The sequence below is a fragment of the Ostrea edulis genome, chromosome 4 (assembly GCF_947568905.1).
Source record: "Ostrea edulis chromosome 4, xbOstEdul1.1, whole genome shotgun sequence".
In the NCBI taxonomy this organism is placed as follows: domain Eukaryota; kingdom Metazoa; phylum Mollusca; class Bivalvia; order Ostreida; family Ostreidae; genus Ostrea; species Ostrea edulis.
In genome coordinates, this window is record NC_079167.1 from 85,465,913 (window position 1) to 85,490,078 (window position 24,166).

Sequence of the window (24,166 nt, forward strand, 5' to 3'; positions counted from 1 at the left end):
TGACCTTGGACACAATCTCATCCACTATGAGATGACATTTTAAAAATTTGTCAATTGTTATTCCCAGATATTTGACGAACTCACTAGATTTAATAACATGACCGTGGCATTTAACCTCAAACTTACCTTCATTTTTTAGTTTGCGACTAGGGCCAAAAAGAATAGACTCTGTTTTTCCAAGATGGAAAGATAACTTGTTATCTACAAGCCACTCGGAACATCTCTCTAATACTTTACCAAGTTTATCAGAGATCGCATTTGGGTCTCTGTGTGAGTACAAGATTGCACTGTCGTCTGCATATAGGATAAGCTTACAGTCTGCATCTATACTGATACACATATCGTTTACGTATTACATAAAAAACAATAAAGGACCCAATATGCTTCCTTGAGGTACACCACAAGTAATAGTCTCTGTTTATCAGAATAAATGAACGTTTATCACTTTCAGTTTTAGATATTGGTAAATATAATAAATTTGACTGTGACATATGATTATTCCACCAGGTTTGGCGACAACTGACATCTCTTGTACATTGAAACACATGGAGGTAATTTGGCATTTGATTGTTTAAAACTTTGAACAGAAAGACAAATTTTCCTAACATAAAATTATCCTTAAATGGCTTCCAGCTAAAAAAAAAAACAACAACAACAAAAAAAAAAAAAAACCAAAAAAAAAAAAAACCAGTGGAGGTCCCAATATCTCGATTATTATTTTCAATATGGTATTCATGCTGCTCTCTTTTGCAATTTAATAAATTCTCTATATGTATAGCTGATTTTTTTTTAATACGTTACACTAGACAGTACAGCAATAATTTAAGTGCAATGCGGAAGAAGTGCATTTGGTTATTTTTATGCACACACACACACACACACACATATATATATATATATATATATATATATATATATATATATATAGGGAAGTCGTTGTGGCCGAGTGGACTTGCTAGGCGGTTGGTGCCGTACGTCGCTGGTTCGACCCCGGGCTGGGGCGAAAATTTTCAGTACCTAGTTGTGATTATTTAGTACTTTATATACATTAATTAATTGATTATCACTTCAGTTCAATGTAGTTTCAATTTTACAGTTATTTTCGTGTGTGCGCGTCCACAAGCAGCAAATTCGCGATCCAAGTATCAGAAATTCGCCGTGTTCCGAACATTTTGCCAATTGTGGTCATGGAGATTTTAACATATTTCCATTTTATAAAATGTATAATGACTGCGAAATTTTCAGAGTTGTCTAATATTGTGTGTATTATACCGCTACCAGTGTAATTTATTATGACGTCACAAAGGACAATTACTTACGTCGTGATATGTTATTTAGCAATATTATTTCATTTTATAACTGTCTGAAGAGGCATTAAGGTAGAGACCGATAGCAACCACGTGATCAGTAAAAATCGTGTATTTTCACGTGAAATTATTTTTCGGAATTCCGTACATCGCCATAGAGTAGTTGAAAAACAAAAAGGGGTTCCGAAAGTACAAGTTGTTGCTGTGACTGAATCGATGACTGAGAGGGTCGTCTCGACGAAAGATATAGAAATTTGGCCATAGTTTAGATTAGGAATACGTCAATGTAATAATAGTGGACTAAATGTTTCGTCCGTGCAGAATGGCACTTTTTACCTCACGAAATTCACCACCATGCATAGCTGCGCTACGTAAACAAAGTTGTTGATGTAGCGTGATCGTGATGTCCGAGTGCTGCGAGTTTCAATACTGTTTATGTAGTCATTGAGAGTTTAAACAAAGTTTCTTCTGAGAAGAGGAATTCGATGGATGCATTCAACGCGGACAACGAAATCATAATTTCGTTTGGTAAGTGAAAAAAATGGCAAATTGAATTTGTATTCAACCCACTTTTCCTCTGCTATTTCACAACGCGATTTTATAATAACATCTATAAACGCACAATTTGGAGCTGTTTCATTTTTTGTGCATTTATGTATTCCATATGTGCCCAAAATATAACTCCTACATGTGCATGTAATTGTAAATGGATGTCATGTATATGCCAGATTTAAAAAAAAAAAAATAGGGCTCTCACAAGTTTTGAGGGGGTGGGGGGGGGGGGGGGGTGGAGGAGGAGTGTTGCACTAAAATTCTATTTGGTATAAATGATAGTACTTATAGTATCTTGAAATTTCATTGACCTAAGAGATATTTCAAATCTGGGGTTTCATGTTTCATGCAAGCATGTAGGTCTACAAAACTATATTTAAAATATTTGTAAAATCACAAGCCCCCCTCTTAGGCAAATAAATGTATTGTATGAAAATAAGATATGCATGTCCTTCTCTTGACCCACACTCCGTAAAGGAGACAGGTCTGATAAATCTAGAGTTGACTTGTTTTGATATTATTAGAATGAACTGGCAGTTTATGAAAACATATCTGTCATCTCATATTGTAATATGATAATTATGATGTTTATTCACCTCATTAAGGACCCGGGGGTGGAAGGGTATGTACAGTTTAAATAGAAGGTAACTATAATAATATGAAATAAATAACAATCATGCAGATGTACTACTACTGCAAGAGTTCACATTGCTGCACTGCACACATTTAACATACATGTAGGGTTACATATGTAATACTGATTTCAGACAAGATTTTAAAAATTAACATAATAAAATACATGTTATGTGTGTAATTTTCAATATATCAGCATTTTAAAGTTCACTAAACATGCATTGAGACACACAATTTTAAAATTGGCATTGTCAGACACAGTATAATTAATGATTAATACTGACTGTGCAAATATTAATTATGATGATTTTTTTCTAAGCATCATCCTAAGGACCAGTGCAAGTTGAAATGGGCTTCCAGCCAACAACTTCAACAGCAATTTGCCATGAAAATCAGCAAGAAAGGTACAATATTTTCTATCTTAGTAAGATAGAATTTTTCATTTTAACACCAGACATTTATAAAAACAATTCTTAGTATATTAGATATTCATCTTTTTTTCAATATTTGAATATACAGAATATAATTTTTATAACAGGTACTTCATTTACATTGATGATGTCATATCTCCTGGACCCCACAACTTTACAGGTTACAGAGAAAATTCAAGAACTTCTGCAAAATATGGGACTTGGATAGAATCAATAATGTATTTGTGAGCCCAGAGCAATGGATATATTGTGCAACATACTAAAGTGTGAATTTAATGGAAAACAAGTACATGTACTCATGTATTACATGTCTTTTTTAAAGACAATAATATTGTATAAATATAGAGGAAGTGTCATTGTTGATTATTCTAAGTTTTTGATATATCAAAATCAGTAAACATTTCTAAATGAAAATAAAATACCAATTTTATAACTTTAATCAATGTGTTTGAATTTCTCATTTTCTAACCCCCCCCCACCCCACCCCCGTTACACACACTCAGTGCATATATACTGTGAATGCAATATGCATGCATTCTAAGTTATCCAAGCGAGTTTTTGTTTCAGTGTGAGACTACAAGTAGGACTCATAAACTTATGAAGAGACATATATATTTGTGAGAGCAAGATAGCTGATATGAGCCTTGAGATCAATGGGTCGAGCCGCGGTGGTGGTCTAGAGGTTAGAGCGTTCGCCCCGCATGCGGAAGGCCAGGGTTCGAATCCCGGCCGCGACAGACCTGAGTTTGTTGAAACAGGTAGTGACAGTTCCATTGCCAAACGCTCAGCATCAGGTGTGAATGTCACTCGTCCTCGGAGATGACCTTCAAAACGGATGCCCAGTGTCACAGTAGATGTGGCATGCTAAAGAACCCTCACTGCTCAATGGCCGTAAGCGCCGAGCAAAGGCCTAAATTTAAAGCCGTTCACCGGTCTTGGTAACGTCTCCATATGAGTAAAAAATTCTCGAGAGAGACGTTAAACAAGATACAAACAATCAATCCATGGGTCGATTGGGTGGAAATCTTTCCATTGATATTAAATATAAAGTTGTTATTTAAACATATTTGGTGCACTATGCTGTATAATCATATCAATTTCTTATAATAGGTAATCGTGTCTGGTTATTGTAAAAAAAAATGTATGAAAAATAACTAAATATTAATGCAATCATTGTGGGTGCAAAAAGGTCAATCGCAAGAGCACATACATAAATGCATTGGAGGATATAAGGGGTGGGGTGGGGTGGGGTGGGGGGGGGGGGGGGGGCAACCGGCGCGAGCCCCCCTAAAATTTTCAAGTTTAAAGTAAATCGTGGTCTCTTGTTTAGAGAAATATATACGATAAAAGAAGCCATAATTTCCTCCACTCTCAGAGAAATAAATGTCTGACAAAATCTTTTGATTTATTGAATTACTTTTAGTGGGAGAACTGCTACTTTTTCCAAAATTGTTTTGTGTTTCTTGACTTTTATTATTGGATGTATTTACTGTATCAAATACGAATTCTTTTTTACAAACTATATATATATATATATATATATATATATATATATAGTTTGTAAAAAAGAATATATATATATATATATATATATATATATATACACACATGTACATATATATAAAATCTGTTTATCCAAGCAATTATTTCTCTTGTAAGTTGTTAGAATTTGTTCGCAATCCTTTTGATTTCATCAATAAAATATCCTCAAAACAATCATTTCTTCTGACGCAGATCCAGGAAGTCTAAGGGCTTCCGTACGATTTGATGCAGATTCATTAGATCTAGAAAAATGGTCATCTTTGCCATTTTTGGGTCTTCAATTTTTCGGTCCTTTTCTTGGGCGGAAAAGGTGCATATATGGATCCCACCCCTTTTCAAAATTTTCAGCGAGATTCGTCGAGGCTGCTATTTGGACTGACGCCTCTTCCGAGATTAGATTCGCCCGAGCTCTGAACGACAATGTTCAAACCAAACAAAAAAGAACAAGATGGAAAGAAATGACACGAACTCTTATTTACTACTGTAGAATAGCTCAAATCAAGTGAAGCTCTACACGCAGAATTAATACAATAAATTAATTTAAAATACTCGTACAAAGCAAACATTCTAGATACATTCTTGATCCGCCGATGCTTATGCTTGTGTTTTCAGTACGAATTATCTAGTTATCTTAAACCCACGTGACAGTTGGCGCGGGAATATTTAGCACATGTATTGCAGAAACCAGAGATGGAAGTCGTGGTAAGTATATAAGCCTTGGTACGAACGAGTGCATCAAGTATGCATAGGCCAACATGTACATCCCTTGAAATCGGTGTTCAGACATTCGTTTTAAAGAATGCTAAGAAAGGAAAAATATATAATTCTTGAGCCATGCCATGCGATTTTTAAATCCTATTTTGTAGATCTTTCCACATGACCGAGAAGTTTCTTGGTTTTTCTTTTCTATTCAATTTTAGCACTCTCTTCGGGCAGATGTTGTAATTGGGAGATATAACTTGATAGGGAAAATTGATAAGTCTGAAAAGTTTCGTTGTACCTAGTGTATCGCCGTCGACTGAGTTCACATGAAAGTGATATTAATCCAATGGCATTTAAATTTCTGGTATTTAACCTCCGGAATCGTGTGAGATGAAATTATTTCAGCAAAATTTCTGTGGGGGAGGGGGACGCGTACTGTTAATGTTAGAGTAGAGGTAGAGTTAAGGTTCCCCATGCAGAACTCTCCAGTTGGGAGGTAGAATTGTTCAATTCTCGTGAAATCGACTGACTAGGTCTTTAGCCCTACAATATTAAATCGCGTAATAGATTTGTGTTTGAAAACATTTTACGGAGTCTGATGGGTGGGAGAGGACGTGGTATTCTCCAAAAACAGGTAAAAACAACAGAAGTAATTGTCTACATTAGTTTGTAAGCGTGTGAATATTCTTCCCCAAAAAAAGTGAAAGGGGCATGTTACAGATTCTTTGTTAGGCAGTTATAGGTATAACCCTCCCAAAGAATAGAGACTGGAGTACAAATGTTCAAGTAGTATCAAGGTAAACAAGGTATTGGAACAAACCTTGTCTTAAGCCACAAGATTATAAAGTTGTTGAGGAAATGGATTGAATGAATAGTCTGAGGAAATGGTCATAATTTCTATATTCATATACTAAGGAAATTGATGTCATCAAGGAAGCACAGAACGTTTCGGTTATTTTAGTATGATTAGTTGAGTTTTTTTATGACAAGGTTGTTGGATCATCTCATTTTAATTGTTCGTTTGGTAATTTTTTAGAACTGTTTTAGGGTTCAATGACCTGTTTGTTAACCTAGTTCACCCAAATGGCAACCTGGTGATTAATTTAGATTTTCAGTATTTGTATTTAAAAATTGAATTCAAATGAAAATGATGTAAGGAAAAGGATACTCTACTTAGTATTTTGGTTCTGGCGAGACAACAGAATTTGTCTTTCAAAGTTCTAGATATACATGTGTAACGATCTAGTGGGGTTACCTCTATCTCCCCAAAGTACCCCAGACGACTCGGCGGGAAATGACCCGGTCGAATTTACATATTGGATGACTCAACTGTGAATAACCCGGTCGAATCTCAGAAGAACAATTAATGTACATTTAGTTGAGAATAACCCAACATTGAATTATGCAGAATCTGGAATAACCGGATTATGTATATACCTTTTGAGTGCATACATTTGTAAAATGTGAAATAAAATATGGACTCCTCAATAAAGGTGAAATAAAGACTGTTTATTGTTTGATACTATAACGTACACTAGTGATGATAACAATAGTCATCTATCGTTTTTGGCTCTTTGATTATCGATTAATCATTTTATTTTTCACAATCGATTGTCACCCTTGCACTAGTTGATAGACACGCAATTCTCGCTTCTAAATTTAGTTTAAAATGTCGAGCGTTTGGTGAAAGAGCAGTCACTAACCATGTTAACGGAAGTTTCTCGAAAACCAATCAAAATCTTCTTTACAAACGATTGATTATTTGCAGGGTTTGACACTAGGGCACGTCCGTCCGACCGAGTCTACTGAATGATAAGATCCAGTCGGGTAAAATATAGATTTACTTGTCTGAGTGGTCGTGTTGAAAAAATAAACAAGAAACTTTACTTTAAACCACAAGATATTTTATTCTTGTCTAAAGAGTTTGCGAGCAATTTTGAACTGCACGATGACATAATCTCTCTATTTTTAGTGCTAATATTCACTATTGGAAGTGATGTTTTACGACATCTACAGTGTTATGGTTCGGATAAATAGATAAAAACTGACAAATTACGTAAACAGTCATTTTTTGGTGTTGACATGTGAGGGAATGTCTATATATTCAATACAACTTCTCGTTCTCAAGAAAAGATGTCCCGAGAGAAAATAAGGAATAGGTTGGGAAGAAACAAAGCAGGGCTTATGAAATAGAAATTTTATAAAAAGGTGTTGAGGTCATTTTATTCTCACAAACGGACTAGAGAATTTCTGTGCCGGGTAGAATTTAAAGAAACAGAAAATGGCTAATGCTTTTGAAAATAAAGCATCAAATTGAATGACGAGAATAAAGATTTTTTTGAGACAAATACGTTTCAGTTCGAACTTAACGTTTGTCATTTGAATTAAGGTAAGGTTTGCAACAACAGGGAGATAACTCTTGATATACATTGGTGTACTTCGCGCTTTATGACGTCATAATGAAAAAATTCATCACGACATAAGTATATCATGGGGAAATGTCATAATATTTACTTGTTATTTACTACTGATGTCGAGTGGCGTATATGTGTAAATCTCCATAACAAAATAAAAATGTTTCTCAGGTGATCTTTTAAATTATTTTCTTTGATATTGTTAAAGTCTAAAAAAAAAAATTATATATATATGTAACTTGTGCGCTACTGTAATTGTGATCTTGAAATCGTCACTATTGGGCATCGGCATTTGGAATACATGGAGAAAGTCAGTTTGTAAACAACGACGTGGCTCTGGTCTAAGATGATAGGTACCGGTTGCTGATATTTTGTGAGAAACCATGTGATGATCACATGTAATATCTGCGAATCTTGCTAGGGAAAGTAGGATTTATTTTGATGCTGTTATAATCGATCATTGTGAATTGAATCCTCAAATTTGACAATTAATGTTCGACATTAACGAAGCTAGGATTTTTATACGCCCGTCTTAAGACGGGACATATTATGGTATGGCGTTCATGTCCGTCTGTCTGTTAGCTTTTTCGTGTCCGACCCGTAACTTATATACTACAAGGCCTAAAATCATCAAACTTTGTCTGTAGATACATCTTGGGTAGAAGGTGTGTCGCACATTAAAACCAGGTCACTGTGACTTTTCATTAAGAAGATATCCGTCTGTCTGTTAGCTTTTTCGTGTCCGACCCATAACTTAAATACTACAAGGCCTAGAATCATCAAACTTTGTCTGTAGATACATCTTGGGTAGAAGTGTGTCGCACATTAAAACCAGGTCACTGTGACTTTTCATTAAGAAGATATGGCCATATATGGCAAAAACTTGTCCGGCTCATAACTTGAAAACTATTAGACCTAGAATCACCAAAATTGGTCAACTAATGCATCTTGGGTAGAGGGTGTTTCGCATCCTACTTTAAGGTCACTGTGACATTTAATTAAGGTGATATAAAAAAAATGTTTTAATGGGTACAATCTATACTGTTAACAATATGTGACGGGTGTATCATGTGCCGTGGCGGTGCACTTTATTATGACATTCCCAAGCATTTTTGTAAAAAAATAAACCTGTCCATGCTTTACCCCTCTAATTACTAGGGTTGTGTATCGTGAGGGAAAAAAGTATCGCGTTAATTCATAAATTAAAATATAGCAGTATATCATGGTATATCGAGTTTTTATCATGACTGTTTTTTCTCTAATTATTTTTTGATTAATTGTAGAAAATGTATTCTGCACACAACTTTCGATGTGTCTACTTTCTCATCCACTTCTTTAAATGCAAAGTATTCCCAAACTTTTGATTTTCCTTTTGGATTTCTAACTAGGCCTGACTGATGCTGTAATTCCGCCAATGTTGTTTACGCAAATACTCTAATTTTAAAACGTGCGCATTGTATACTTCCGGAAAGTATCGAAAAACATTGATATTTCATTTTATGTATCATATCGACCCCTATGCATCACAAAACATCGATGTATTGTTACTCCTACTAATTACATGCACTTAATATTTCAATGCTATGACATCTGGGCCATCATTAAAAATATTTTTGTTTGATGTACTCCGACCCACATTTTTCAAGGTGGGTCGGTAGGTAGGTGTTTTTGTTTGTTTTTTAATGACATGAAATTTTTTAACATTTAGTTTTAAAGTAAGGAGAATTTTCTATTTTTCAAGGGAACCCCCCCCCCCCAATGAAATTAAAAGTTGCTGAAAAAAATGATCGGGTAGGAGCAAATTTGACGGGTCGGTCGGAGTACATCAAACAAATCAATTTTTATTTTTGGCCCTGCTTGCGCGGATCGAGTGATTTATTGCACGAGTTTGTAGAAAACACGACTAATATGATCACGGAAGAATTAAAGAGGGGTCTTCTCTAGTATATCTTTAAATATTCTCAATTTTGTCTAAGGAACATCTGCATACAACGACATGGATCCTGTCGACATAAAAACAGATTTGTTTTAATGTCATTTTCACTAACTTTATCGTACCAGTTATAAATGGTACCAGTTAAATAAGGAAAACAAGCTGGAATTCAACTCGTACATGTCCTGAGGGATGGGATGCCCCTTCCCCTTTACAATTTAGGGTTGGGGCAGAATTGCTTTTCTTGCTACCGGTAACTAAGATTTTTCATATAGATAGACCAGCATCTTTTTTTCTCTGTTCTCCACCTAAAAGTTGCCCAAGTTAACAGAAAATGTCATCTCGTAGGACATATTCAAACCGGGACAGAATCAGATGAAATAATGGTTCTGATAGTCCATATTGAATATCCCATGAATAAGATGCTATGTTCCACGATACACAGAACAAGTTGGCATTGTGAAATTTTTATTGTATGGTGTGATCAGAATTTTTATTTTAAATTTCAGAATGGTTTTGGACGTGGCAGCGGGCAAGTATTTGGTGTCCTTTTCAAAATATGATTTCTTGAATTTTTTTTTTTTAAACCCACTTCGTGATGTATATCTGCAATTTTGTTTGTGTATTATTTCATTGTTTAAACTGTTTACTTGTTGGATGTTGTAGATTTGGAAGAGGTGCCTCTTCATCCTCAGAGGCTTCAGGTTTGTCTTTAAAAATTTCTGTTGATAAATATGCTTTTCCAGTTGTGTATGCACTTAAAATGATATTTTGCAACTGAAGTCCTTGACTGACAATACTTTTGACAGGTGGGATGGGGCGGGGTTTTGGACGAGGGGTGCTGCGAGCTGGATTTACAGTGAATGGAAATGACAGTGACGTATCCAATGACATGGCAGGACTCTCTGTAAACAAACCGGGAGGCCAGGCCAACGGATTTGGAAAGTCTGGCAACAACTCTGGCGGTAGCAGCTTCGGATCTCGAGGAGGATTTGGTGGTGACGATGGATTTGGAAACAAGTCTAACGACAGCAACAACAACAATAGTGGGGGAGGGTTTGGTGGGGGGTCCACTGGCGGATTCAAAGGAGGGTCATCATTTGGATCCAAGAAAGAGGGAGGGTTTGGTGGTGGAGGGAGTTTTGGGTCGAGAAACAATCGGGAATCTTCTGGATTTGTTGGAGGCAAGTCTAAAGCTTTCATTATGCATGTACCTGCCTGTTTACTCCGTACTGTATATTTACTTTTGAAATATCAATAATTGTCATGTTGTAGGTTTTGGTGGTGGTGACAGACCTCCAAGGTATATATGTGTTTTAAAAAAATCATAAAACTTGATTCCATTATTCATTGGCAAAACATAGATGAATTTTTGTTGCTTACCTAAAAGCTGTTTTCTATTTTAGGGGAGGGGGATTTGGAGGAGGAGGAGGGGGAGGATCTGGTGAGTACTTGGAATTTTATTGATTTATTTGTTTTGACACTTTTTATTTCAATATCCATACTTACCTGCATCAATTATTTGCAATGTGCCCGGGCTCCTACAATCGTGCTCGAACGTTAAAAATACATTGGAGTTGTCTCCCCCTGGAATTCTTCATTACGAATACCTCCATTCAGTTTATGTTCGGGAACTGCCATTTTTAGCTTATTTGAGTGAAAAGCTCACTATTGGAAATGCACCATCTGTATGCTATTCACATAAACTTCACAAGAAGTGCTTGGCTTTATGCTCTTTCCACGGGAAGATGATTCAAGACAAAGTGGAAATTAGGTGGTATGCTTTAAACTTTTTCCACAAACCACTGAACCAGAAAAAAGGAGAAAAAGTTTGCAAGGAAGATGATGGGGCAACATAAGAGGGTTGAATTTGACATAGGAAGATTCCGAGTTCCTTCAATAAATGTGGGAGCATTCTTTTCTGAAGTAGATACAAGAGTTTTCGTGTTAGGATACAGTGATGATGTGGTCCCAAAATTTTCGGAGGAAGTCTTTCAAAGAACCACAAGGTTATAATATTTCAAATTGGTGAACAAGCATCATGTAGTAAAAAAGCCTTTCAAATACTACTGGGGTATAATTCTTTAGTAAATATGCAAGCAATTTCTTTTAGTTTGTTTCCACGGGTTTTGAGTAGGGAAATTCCTTAAAATCTTGTTCTTGAGAACTGTTACGTTTTCTTATGTCAAGTGATTTTGTAAAAAATTCAGTTGGTCAACATAGGGTAATCTACATCATGAACCATATTAGGAAATCTACATCATAGACATCAAGGACACTACATATCAAATTGATGTCTGTAGATCTTGTGTAGATTCAAATTAAGAGTTCACATTATTAATCCCATCCCTGGGGTTTAATGTGATTGTTGGCCACTTGTGTTGAAGGCTGTAGGAATTGTGGTGAAGACGGACACTTTGCCAGGGAATGTCCAAAACCTCGTGGCGGTGGTGGTGATGGTGGCAGTGGCTGTAGAAAATGTGGTGAAGATGGACACTTTGCCAGAGAATGTCCCAATGCTGGGAGCGGTGGTAATACCTTTATTTAGTCCCATCTTTAGGCTGTAGAATTGCTGGTGTAGTTTGCTGCTTTATATGTTGTGTATTGAAAGTGTTTGAGTAGCTTGCAATGTGTGAAGTCGTATTATGTTGTCAGTCTTCAGGGATTTATCCAAGTTGTTTTTACTACCGGTAAAAGGTACCTTTCCCGCTTTGGCAACAAAATGGTATGAGAATTTTCAACAAAATCGGTTATATATATTCCAAGTCATTTTCTATAATTGTCAGACTTACAATATAGATTAAAATCAACTTATATTCCATGGATGTCCCCCACCACCACCCCCTGGAAGTGCATGACTGTATTCTTAAAAATTCCCCTTAAATATTAAATGGGTAGTAACATCTAAATGCTGGATAAAACCCTGGTCTTGTTTTGGAGTGTGGAATATTGGAATGAGGTGTGGAATGTTAAAATTGTGTGGAGTGTGGGGTGTTTGAATTGCTTTTAACTATGTAGTGCATACTAATTATTGCGCAGGAGGTGGAGGGGGCAAATGCTATAGGTGTCAGAAGGAAGGTCATATGGCTCGGGACTGTCCAGATGCTCCCCCACTAGGTAAGTGTCGGTTATCTGTCAAAGTAAAGAGTACAGTTAGGTAAGTATTGGTTATCTGTCAAAATCAAACTCTTAACAGCTAGGTAAGTATCGGTTATCTTTCAAAATCATAAGCTGTTAACAGCTAGGTAAGTATCGGTTATCTGTCAAAGTATAAACTCTTAATGTGCCATCTCTGGTGGCTAGGTTCAGTTACACCTTAAGAGACCGTCAATGGAGAATGGATAAAAGGTCACGTGACAGATGGTGAGGTTTCTTGTCGCAATTCACCTTTGAATTAGAACGCTTTACCCGATATAGTATTGCGTTGTGTGACGACACAATTGAATGAGACGATTGAATAATTTGAATGACATGTTTGATGTAATACAACAAGAGTTTTCATTGGCCGATTACAGCCCGCCCACTTTCTCGAGCGGAGTCAGTGTAGCTGGAGAAATGTACATAGCTCTCTGAAAAGATCCACCCCTTATAAAAACCTTTGATTTACGGGTCACAAAAAGCTGCGGACGATTGAGGCCTGAAATCGGTGTATTCTTGTGTTGCTGTCTCATAAACTCAATATAAAAAAATCTTAACATATTTTCCTACTATATACTTGTGTCCAAACATACCTTCAAATTTTCATTAAAGCCACACACGGCCTGAAAACTCGCAGCTTCAAATGATTTCGTTTGTTGACGTAGCCATGTTAGGTAACCGGTCAATTCAAACTCTTGCTATTGGTATCTATTCATAAAATCGGTTGTATGTTATGTATTAGCTCTTCATTTATTATCAACACGAATAATTAATAGAAATTAAAACATTTTTTGTACCAGTTTTTGTAAAGGTAAAATAAGCTCTTGATTAACGAAAATGCTACATAAGCCCATTAGATGGAGACTGGCCGGCGCGGCCGCTCATGACTAATGAAAGCCGCATTGCCGTGAGTTTAACTATTTGAATAATTATCATTTAATGGGACTGGGGTGGTATATTATCTAAACTATTTAGCTAAAATATTTGTTGGGTATTAGTACACATCTAGACGCTATTGTGCCAGTATGGAAATGAACTGGGATTCGAATTGACTGGCTACCTAACATGGCTACGTCTACGAACGAAATCATCAAAAGCTGTGATCGAGTTTTGGGGCTTTAATAAATATTTGAAGGTATGTTTGGACACAAGTATAGTAGGAAAATATGTTAGGAATTTTTTTGATTTTAAAGTTATGAGACAACAACACAAGAATACAACTTTTTCTCTTTCTTCCTTTGAAGTTTTTTTCCATCTAGCATCTGGCCGTCATGTTTTCAAATGCTGACTACTCCCGTATAAGGGAATTTGGGCGGACTTATACATATGGACCAATGAGAGTGTCTGTTGCATTTCACAATTGTATTACAAACAGATTCAATTGTGTCGTCACACAACACAATACTATATCGACCAAAGCGTTCTAATTCAAAGGTGAATTGCGATAATATGGATTGCTTATTTTCTGCAGTGAAGGCATTTAGCAAATAATATACAGAAATAAACTACACCGCTGCTTTGGTGGTGAAAGAAAGTAAGTGATGAAGTATTGCTTCTTCTTTTGTACAATAATGTTGGAAATGTGTTATTCAATTTGAAAGACATTAAATAATTCACAATATCCATTGTGTACTGCAATGCAGTCAATAGTGAGATGCTTAATGTGGTGGTCGCTATGGTAGTTTTAACGCATGTGTTAGATGTCTGTACAAGTATAAACGCTCGCATGCCATTTCTCTGACAGATACAACTAAAGTTTTCATCAACTTTTCTTTTGGGAAAAAAAACCCAACAGAATGTTGACATGTCATACATAAAAGAAGTTTTTTTTTTTAACTTAGATATAAGTTGGGTTAGTGGCATAATTATGTTTTGCTTGCACTTGTAGATCCAGACCGACCTGCACCCTATGTGCCACCAGCACCTTCTGAGGATGAAGCGGAGATCTTCAAGATAATCCAGAAGGGAATCAACTTCGACAAGTATGACAAAATTCCTGTGGAGGTAACGGGCAGAGATGCGCCCCAAGCCATAAATAACTTTGATGAGGCGGGACTATACGAGAGAATACTAGTTAATGTTCAAAAAGCTCAGTTTGAGAAACCGACACCTGTACAGAAGTACTCCATTCCATTAGTGATGGCAGGCCGGGACCTGATGGCCTGTGCTCAGACGGGGTCAGGGAAAACGGTATGCAAGATCAATCTTCATGGTGATTTCGAAGAGAGTTTTATTTCAATATGAACTGCATTATTTGATATCTTTGACATGGTGCATATCAAATCTGTTTTAAATGGGGTGAAAAACCCAACAGAATATAAAAATTGCATATGAATGACCAGTGAATTGCAAGATGTCCAATGGAGCATTAAGTTTCTGTATGATAAGATTCACGTTAAGTTCACATTTAGTTTCTGTATAACAAATATTAATGGATTTGCCTAATTAGACATGAATCTTGTAATGGGAAGAAATTGTTAAGTTATTTATTATTGTAACATTCATGCAGGCTGCCTTCTTGCTGCCCGTCTTGACAGGAATGATAAAAAATGGGATCTCGGGAAGCAGTTTTTCTGACGTTCAGGAGCCACAGGCACTAGTGGTGGCTCCTACCCGAGAGTTGGCAGTGCAGATCTACAATGATGCCCGGAAATTTGCCCATGGTACCATGATTAGGCCAGTGGTCTTGTATGGTGGTACCTCAGTAGGCTATCAGATCAGGCAGGTGGAACAGGGAACACACATTCTCGTGGGAACTCCAGGGCGGCTCATTGACATCATTGGGAAAGGAAAGGTGGGTCTTAAATGCAGGAATACTTTGAGATTTGGATTATTGAATGTCCTGTATTATTTTTCCGAGGACGCTACGATTTATTGATTATACTTTCACGTAAAATACTGGAATCAGATTGGTTGAAGTATTTGAAAAAACATTTCCCTTTGAAAATAGAAAGCACACGTTCATTAGTGATTGTATCTAGCAACGGATAACATTACTTGACAAAGGGTGATATTATAAAGATTATCACACGTGTCAAATTTTTGCACATATGGTTCACCGTAGATTGTTAAACAACATTGTTTGTAATAAACGCAATGGTGACTGATCAAATGTCTACAGATGTTTACAAGTTTTCTACTTTGTTATTTATATAACATTCAGTATAATAAAACAAATATTGCATGTAGTTGAGGGTAGCATGGAAAATTTTCAACCCCCGAGAAACCATTGTGCTACACGCCTCGGTTGATAATGGTTTTCTTGGTGAAAATTTTCAATGTTGCCTTCAACTTCATGCAATATTTATATACATTGTTCCCGAGACATACCTTTCGTGAATCATTTATTACTGTGAAAGTCCTGTACAATGTATATTTACGCTCATTTGTGAGCGATAAATTTTCGTGAATGACTAGTCTTGCAAATTAATACATAAATAAAATTCTTGTCTTTAAAATGTGATATACAGTAGATAGATTTGGGTTGTATTGTAAGGTACATTGATGTTTTGGTTGTGAAACAAAATACAATTGGAAATGGATGTTTTCAGAGAAAATTCTAGTTCCTATCCACTGTTAATGAAATGGGTATTTGTTTATAACAGATCAGCCTCACAAAACTGAAATATTTGATTCTGGATGAGGCGGATAGAATGCTGGATATGGGGTTCGGGCCTGACATCCGTAAAATTGTAGAAGAGTTGGGGACACCCCCTAAATCCGAGAGACAGACTCTGATGTTCTCTGCCACATTCCCGGAAGAGATTCAGAAGATGGCTGGAGATTTTCTGAATGATTATCTGTTCTTGACTGTCGGACGTGTGGGAGGAGCTTGTACTGATGTCACACAGTGTGTGTACGAGGTTGACAGACAGGAAAAACGATCAAAACTTTGTGACATACTCACTGAGACAGGTGTGTACTGTTTCTCTATTAAAGTATATTATCTGTAGAAGGGGTCAGAACTGAAAATTAATAGAAACTGGTGTGTATGGAATTGTTTATTCCCAACATTATGTCATTAAGTCTTGTATTTTTATTTTACCTCCATTCTGAGAGTCCCGTGGGGTCCTCAGTACCCCCTTGCTTGTCGCAAGAGACAACTAAATGGGGCGGTCCTTCAGATGAGACCACAAAAACCGAATTTCTTGGTCACAGCAGGCATGGCATGCTAAAATCTGTCTCTGCTCAAAGGCCATAGATGCTGAGCATCTTAATTTTGCAGCCTCTTACCGGCAATGGCGACGTCTCCATATGAGTGAAATATGCTCAAGAGGGACGTTGGAACAATATTCAATTAATCAATTCATTCTTATAGATATGTTTTAATTTTTAAAAATGGTGTCGCTTGTGGTGCGAGATGGATTAGTTGAGAATAACTTTGAAAAGTGTCTTTCTGTCTTGGGAGTTGGAACTTGTCCCAAAACTGCTTAATACACAGCAAAATAACCTGTCCTGGAGGTTATAAGACTTTTTTGAGCACATTTTCATACGCAAACTCTGCTCTAGATCATACTCAAAAGTGAAGGTTATATAACTTTCATGAAATCATTCTCGCTCTCAAATGGAGTACATGCCCAAGATTTTTCAAGTGTGCTTCGGAGCTTGCTCAGAGTTGTACTCAAAACTAAAATGGACGAGTATGGTAAAAGTTTTATAACCTCCAGGCCAGATTAATGGTTTGTAGAAGAACAGTTTTAAAAATCCAAGTGAAACTTTTTTATTATTATTTTAGGGACAGAGAAAACCTTAGTTTTTGTTGAACAAAAACGAAATGCTGACTTCTTGGCATCCTACTTGTCTCAGAATGGATTTCCTACAACCAGTATTCATGGGTGAGTGCCAGTGAGAAATTATCGGTATTCATGGGTGAGTGGTAGTGAGAAATTGTCGGTATTCGTGGGTGAATGGTAGTGAGAAATTATTGGTATTCGTGGGTGAGTGCCAGTGAGAAATTGTGATATCAGTGCTGATGAATATTATTGTGTGACCGATAAATTTTGTGGTGATCTTTCGCAGATCTTGCGTGCAAGGTTATAATTTGTTACTGTATTTGACAGAGACCGTCTACAGGCGGAGAGAGAGGAAGCCCTGCGTGACTTCAAGCTAGGAAAGGCTCCAGTTCTGATTGCCACGTCTGTAGCAGCGCGCGGTTTAGACATTCCTTTGGTGAAACATGTCATTAATTACGATCTCCCACAATCCATTGACGAGTATGTCCATCGAATTGGCAGAACAGGTCGCTGTGGAAACTTGGGAAAAGCTGTCAGTTTCTACTCCAACGATACAGATGGTTCCTTGGCAAAACCACTGGTCAGGATTCTGTCAGATGTAAGCACTAGTCTTGTAGAGAGGTGTTTTCACTTTGTGTGTGCAAAGTATTGTCCTTCAAAGCACAGAGATTGTGTAACTTTAGAGCAGGAAATGCAGCTTGGGCGGTGCCCCAAATTGAGGTTACTTCCCTTGATTTACTGCTGTCCAGACCACAATTTGTAGGCTTTAAATTTTGTAATGTAAAGTTTCAAGTCTTTTGTGACTTTGTGTTCCTGAGAATGTTGACTGTTCGAGACCATGGGCATAATGGCCTAAAGTGGCTGCATCTTGTTTGTACGACATAGTAAAAATAGTTTCATTTGGTAGTAAGACGCTTTCGTAGTTTTGCAATGCTATATTTTATACATTTCCCCCCATATTTTTTGTCTATGATAATAAAATATTTTGGAGAACTTTTACATGTAATTAATTGCAGAGGGAATCGGTGGCCGAAGGTGGCGAGAAATATAGCGCTGCAGTAGTTGGTATCGAATTTTTGTTTTTGTAGGCAATGCAAGAAGTGCCTTCTTGGCTTGAAGAGTATTCCAAGACTGGTATGCCTGGAGCTGGATACGGTGATGTGGGATCTAGGTTTGGTGGGCGTGACATTCGAAAAAACCAACCAAGGGTAGGTACTGAGCATATAACTAGGTTGTGATATTAGATAATTTCTGCACTGGAAACTTGAAAGATGATTGAAAAAAAGTGGAGTGGCGAAAAACTCAACCATAATCCAATGTTGCATTGAATATATATTAAAGTTTTCGAATTTTAAAATTGCTAAATTCAACATTAACTTAGAATAGTATTGAAGTAACTGGAAACTTTGAGTTTTGGTGTTTGTTTTCTTTTTTTAGCTCACCTGAACCGAAGGTTCAAGTGAGCTTTTCTGATCGCTTTTTGTCCGTCCGTCCGTTTGTCTGTTAAACTTCACATTTTCGACTTCTTCTCCAGAACCACTGGGCCAATTTCAACCAAATATGGCCAAAAGCATCCTTGGGTGAAGGGCTTTGAAAGTTTGTTCAAATGAAGGGCCATGCTCCCTTCAAAGGGGAGATAATCACAAAAATGCAAAAATAGGGTGGGGTCATTTAAAAATCTTCTTCTCAAGAACCACTGGGCCAGCCAGAAAAGCTTATTTTTACATGAAAACTTTCTGACATAGTGCAGATTCAAGTTTGTTCAAATCATGGCCCCCGGGGGTAGGATGGGGCCACAATAGGGGATCAAAGTTTTACATACAAATATATAGGGAAAAACTTTAAAAATCTTCTCAAGAACCACTAAGCCAGAAAAGCTGAGATTTACATGAAAGCTTCCTGACATAATGCAGATTCAGGTTTGTTCAAATCATGGCCCCCGGGGGTAGGATGGGGCCACAAGGGGGATCAAAGTTTTACACACAAATATATAGTTAAAATCTTTTTTTCAATAACCACTTAGTCAGAAAAGCTGATATTTACAAGAAAACTTTCTGACATAGTGCAGATTCAAGTTTGTTCAAAACATGGCCCCCGGGGGGTAGGATGGGGCCACAAGTTGGTGGTGGGGGGGGGGGGGGGGGGGGTGTCAAAGTATTGCATACAAATATAGGAAAAAGCTTTCAAAATCTTCTTCTCAAGAACCATTGGGCCAAAGAAGTTGACATTTACATGAAAGCTTTCTGACATAGTGTAGATTGAGGTTTGCACAGGGTAGTTTGGGCCATAATAGGGACTAAGGTTTTACATGCAAATATATATGGAAAGTCTTCAGATATGGGCCAAGGTGACTCAGGTGAGCGATGTGGCCCATGGGCCTCTTGTTTAGCTCAAGTGAGCTTTTCTGATTGCCTGCTGTCCGTCGTCTGTCTGTAAACTTTTTCGTTTTCGACTTCTCCTCCAGTACCACAGGGCCAATTTCAACCAAACTTTGCCAAAAGCATCCTTGGGTGAAGGGCTTTCAAGTTTGTTCAAATGAAGGGCCATGTCCCTTTCAAAGGGGAGATAATCACAAAAATAGAATGGGGTCAATTAAAAATCTTCTCAAGAACCATTAGGCCAAAGAAGTTCACATTTACATGAAAGCTTTCTGACATAGTGTAGATTCAAGTTTGCAAAAACCATTGCCTCCAGGGGTAGGTTGGGGCCATAATAGGGACTACGGTTTTACATGCAAATATATATAGACCAAGGTGACTCAGGTGAGCGATGTGGCCCATGGGCCTCTTGTTTCATATTTTGTGTTCTTTGTGGAGATCATGCATCATTTGCTGTACTTTTGTTTTCAGCACAGAGAGACCTACAAGGGGGATAATAGCTACCCTCTCGGTGCAGGTGGCTCTGTTGTAGTCAATGCTGGTGGAGCCCAAGAAGAAGATGAAGAAAACTGGGACTAGACAAAATATGCTGCCCAGTCGAAGGTCCGGCAATATTTCCGTGGCATTTGATTTTAGATTGCGATCCAGGAAGGCTCGTTGCAAAGTGAAGGTGCTACCAGGGTAGTGCTAGCACGTCCATCTGTTTTAAACCTGTAAATATGTTAATATGTGTCTTCATGGGCATTAAAAACGTCACATTCTAGCAAGCTAGCACCTGCCTGGCCTAATCTGAGAACATTGAAATCATAACTGGCAAAATTCAAAGGAAATAATAGGACACCTGCCTGGCCTAATCCGAGAACACATAGGAATCATAACTGGCAAAACTCAATGGAAGTAATTAGACTAGACTAGAAGTAGTCCGGATATACACCAAGTCTTCTTGAGCTTGGCCAGTTCTTGATGATTTTATAGGAAATCCAGAAAAGAGAAAAAAACTTGTGAAGTATTAGATGGTTTAGAATTAACTTGTATTGTGCTAATCTGCATTGGAGATAATGAAACAGGACTTGTTTGTGATGTTGACGTTTTGTTTTTGAGAAACAAAAGTAGAAATGATATGTGGCGGATTGACCCGTTTCTCCGGGTCTTGGTGGCGAGCGCGGTGTGCAACAGGTATTGGCAGCAAGGTCTGTCAGAGAGGGCAATAAATGGACAGGAATGAAATCCTATCGACCATATTCTAGTCCCCAATCAGACCGAGTGCAATATATACCCCAGTCTTTCAGCCAGTGTTCATGTTTTTATTCAGAACTCAGAATCTCGTATCATGGATCACCGCTTCTCAGGGTATCCTCATTGCCAATTCTCACACCATTGCTCTAGTCCATAACCGCTGTGATATTTCATCTGTTTTGTTTCTCATCACCACGTTTTACATTTTGTTGTTTTTATTAAAAAGATTAAGAATACAGTCTTAATTTTTTATTTTGGAGGGGATATAGTAATCTTAATTTCTTTTTTTTTGTTTTTTGTATGAATAGGGGCATATTGCTTTGCAATTGTCTGTCGGTAGGTAGACCACATGTCCACTCAATATCTTGAGAACCATTCACTTCATCGTAATGATATTTCATACGTATGGATGGGTTGTGAGTAGAAGAGGACCCGCATTGTTTTTCAGGCCAAGGGTCGTCTACTCTGGACATGGGAATATACTGTCTGCTCAACATCTTGAGAACCCTTTGCTTGACAGACATCAAACTTGGTACATCGAAGGAGTAGATGACCCTTATTGAGTTTGAGGTCACATGGTCAAACTGGACATGGGAAAATACTGTATTTCCAAAATCACGTTTTAAGTATATTCTATAATGTTCTTGATAATAAGATGAAAATCAATAGATAGTTAGATTGAGTAAATACTCTGTTACCAAATTGTAAATCTCGTGATCCTAGTTGGCAAGGGTTTGGTTCCAGTGTGGAGCCTAAATCATTGGAGTGATTGTCTTTATCATTAATTTGAAAGCCTTCTTGGAGTTTGCTGATAATCTTGTATGGTACAAAAACTAAATGCAACTTGAGGAAAAGCAGATAAGGATGTACGAAGATCGTGTATCTAGCAATCCCATGGTTTAGAATGGGTCCAAGTTGGTCATTTTGCATTAATGTTACATTTTTTATGTCCCCCTTTGAAAAAGAGGGGGCATATTGTTTTGTAACTGTCGGTCTGTAGACCATGTGTTGTCCGCTCAATATCTTTCGACCCCTTTGCTCGATAACAACCAAACTTGGTACAGGGGTTGCCCCTGGAGAGTAGATGATCTTTATTGATTTTCAGGTCACATGGTTCAAGGTCAAATTGCTGGTCTTTACCCCATGTGGTAGACCATGTTGTCCACTCGATAACTTTTGACCCCTATGCATGATAACTACCAAACTTGGTACAAGGGTTGCCCTTGGAGAGTAGATGATCCCTATTGACCTTCAGGTCAAGGTCAAACCTTTGGTCTTAAGCCCATGTGTTGTCCGCTCAATATCTTTTGACCCCTTTGCTTGATAATAGCCAAAATTGATACAGAGGCTTTCCTTAGAGAGTAGATGATCCCTATGGATTTAAAGGTCAAGGTCAAACTGCTGGTTTTAACCCCATGTGGTAGACCATGAGTTGTCCGCTCAATATCTTGAGAACCATTCACTTGATTGTAATGATATTTCATATGTGGGTAGGTTATAAAAAGAAGAGGACCCCTATTGTTTTTCAGGTTTAAAGGTAAAGGGACACTCTACTCTGGACATAGGAATATACTGTCCGCTCAATATCTTGAGAACCCTTTGCTTGACAGGCATCAGACTTGGTACACTGGTACATCATCAGGAGAAGATGACACCTATTGATTTTGAGGTAACATGGTCAAGGGTCAAACTGGACATAGGAATATACTGTCTGTTCAATATCTTGAGAACCCTTTGCTTGACAGACATCAAACTTGGTACACTGGTACATCATCAGGAGATGACTACTAATGAATTTGAGGTCAAGGGTCAACCTGGACATAGGAATATATCTTGAGAACCCTTTGCTTGACAGACATCAAACTTGGTACATCTTCAGGAGTTAATGACCCCTATTGATTTTTAGGTCACATGGTCAATCCACTCTTGACATAGGAAGATATTGTCTGCTCAATATTTTGAATTGATGATACTACTCTCAATTAAATGATGTGTGTGTGTATAACCCTTTTCAATTTTGCACCATGAGGGGCATATGTGTTTTACAAACATCTCTTGTTTTATGTAAAGCTTTCATTTGTAAAAGTTCTTTTGAGGGCATGCAAGGTTTAAGAATATGTTCTGTTTTATGTAGTTTTGCTGGATATTGGATTTAAGCTTGGATATTAAGGTTGCTCACTACACTAAAGCTTTTACTCTGTATGACACCACATCACAAGATGGTGATTAAAATGTTTTGTGAAATTATTTGTATTGTAGCTCGGTGGTTACTGTGAATTTACAGTAAGTGTGAACGACTCAGCTTCTCAAGTTCATTCGAGGTCTCGGATAGTTGGTTTCAAAACAAATCTGTCAATGTTGACGCATCAAGGAAAGAATAATCACTGCGATTGGACCAATATTTAAAGGGGCGGGAATAAAAATAATTTTAGATGGTCACACGTGTCTTTACACTGGCGTGTCATTACATAATCTTTTAGCACGATGGAAGAGACTGCGAAAAGGGAAAACCAATACCAACTAAAACAATGACGTTGATTTTAAAATTACATGCCGAGAGTTTATTTTATGGTAAAATCAGTAAGAAATTAGGCGTCGCAAAGGCCACGTTATAAAATTGTCAATCATGGGAACTCTTGCACCGAAAATGTCGCCAACGAAGCTCATACTGGCAATGCTCACACCGGATGTACTTTTGTTAATCGAGTATGAAATTAAAAAGAAATCAAGTGTATATTAATAGAGAAATCAGACAAAATTTATTAAGAAGAAATATTTGTACCCCTGACAATGTACCAAAGGTGTCTTTAATTTGTAGAACTGCGAGAAATTTTTAGGGAAATGCATGACTTTCAAGAAACTGCAAAGAAAATCCAAGAGAAGCATATTTCGTCTGAACAGAGGGACTCGTCACGAAATATTTGTCTTTTTAAAATTTGACATCGTCTATTCTATATTTACAAATAAATGTAAATATAGAATAGAGAGGGTCAATTCGTGACGAGCCCCTGTGGTCTGAACACGAACGAAGTGTTGAAAATTTCTTTGCTACTGATTTTATTGCAATTTAGGCCGAGTCAGTTATATATATATATATATATATATATATATATATATATATATACAGTGAAACTTCTCTAAACTGGCCGGCTCTCGGACCGGAAAAA

The 24,166-nt window shown here is 37.3% G+C and overlaps 1 protein-coding gene and 1 long non-coding RNA gene across 5 annotated transcripts; both read left to right on the forward strand.

Moving 5' to 3' along the window:
• Positions 1-935: 935 nt before the first annotated feature.
• On the forward strand, positions 936-3,362 carry LOC125670522 (uncharacterized). The gene is made up of 3 exons (XR_007368239.2): positions 936-1,835; positions 2,812-2,896; positions 3,031-3,362. It is a non-coding gene; the product is annotated as an uncharacterized LOC125670522 (long non-coding RNA).
• A 1,765-nt stretch (positions 3,363-5,127) lies between these two features.
• On the forward strand, positions 5,128-21,237 carry LOC125669205 (ATP-dependent RNA helicase DDX4-like). 4 transcript variants are annotated; one of them, XM_056164055.1, is made up of 15 exons: positions 5,128-5,167; positions 10,024-10,046; positions 10,181-10,218; positions 10,324-10,698; positions 10,790-10,817; positions 10,921-10,958; positions 11,902-12,045; positions 12,554-12,631; positions 14,541-14,842; positions 15,162-15,446; positions 16,258-16,567; positions 17,388-17,487; positions 17,713-17,983; positions 18,474-18,593; positions 20,235-21,237. In XM_056164055.1, the coding sequence occupies exons 1-15, from the start codon at positions 5,156-5,158 to the stop codon at positions 20,340-20,342; spliced, it is 2,232 nt and encodes a 743-aa protein (XP_056020030.1). In that variant the 5' UTR covers positions 5,128-5,155; the 3' UTR covers positions 20,343-21,237. The 4 variants fall into 4 exon arrangements, with proteins under 4 accessions (XP_056020030.1, XP_056020029.1, XP_056020028.1 ...); XM_056164054.1 differs by lacking the exon at positions 5,128-5,167 and adding an exon at positions 5,650-5,801; XM_056164053.1 differs by lacking the exon at positions 5,128-5,167 and adding an exon at positions 5,666-5,801 and having other exon boundaries at positions 10,024-10,218.
• Positions 21,238-24,166: the final 2,929 nt, after the last annotated feature.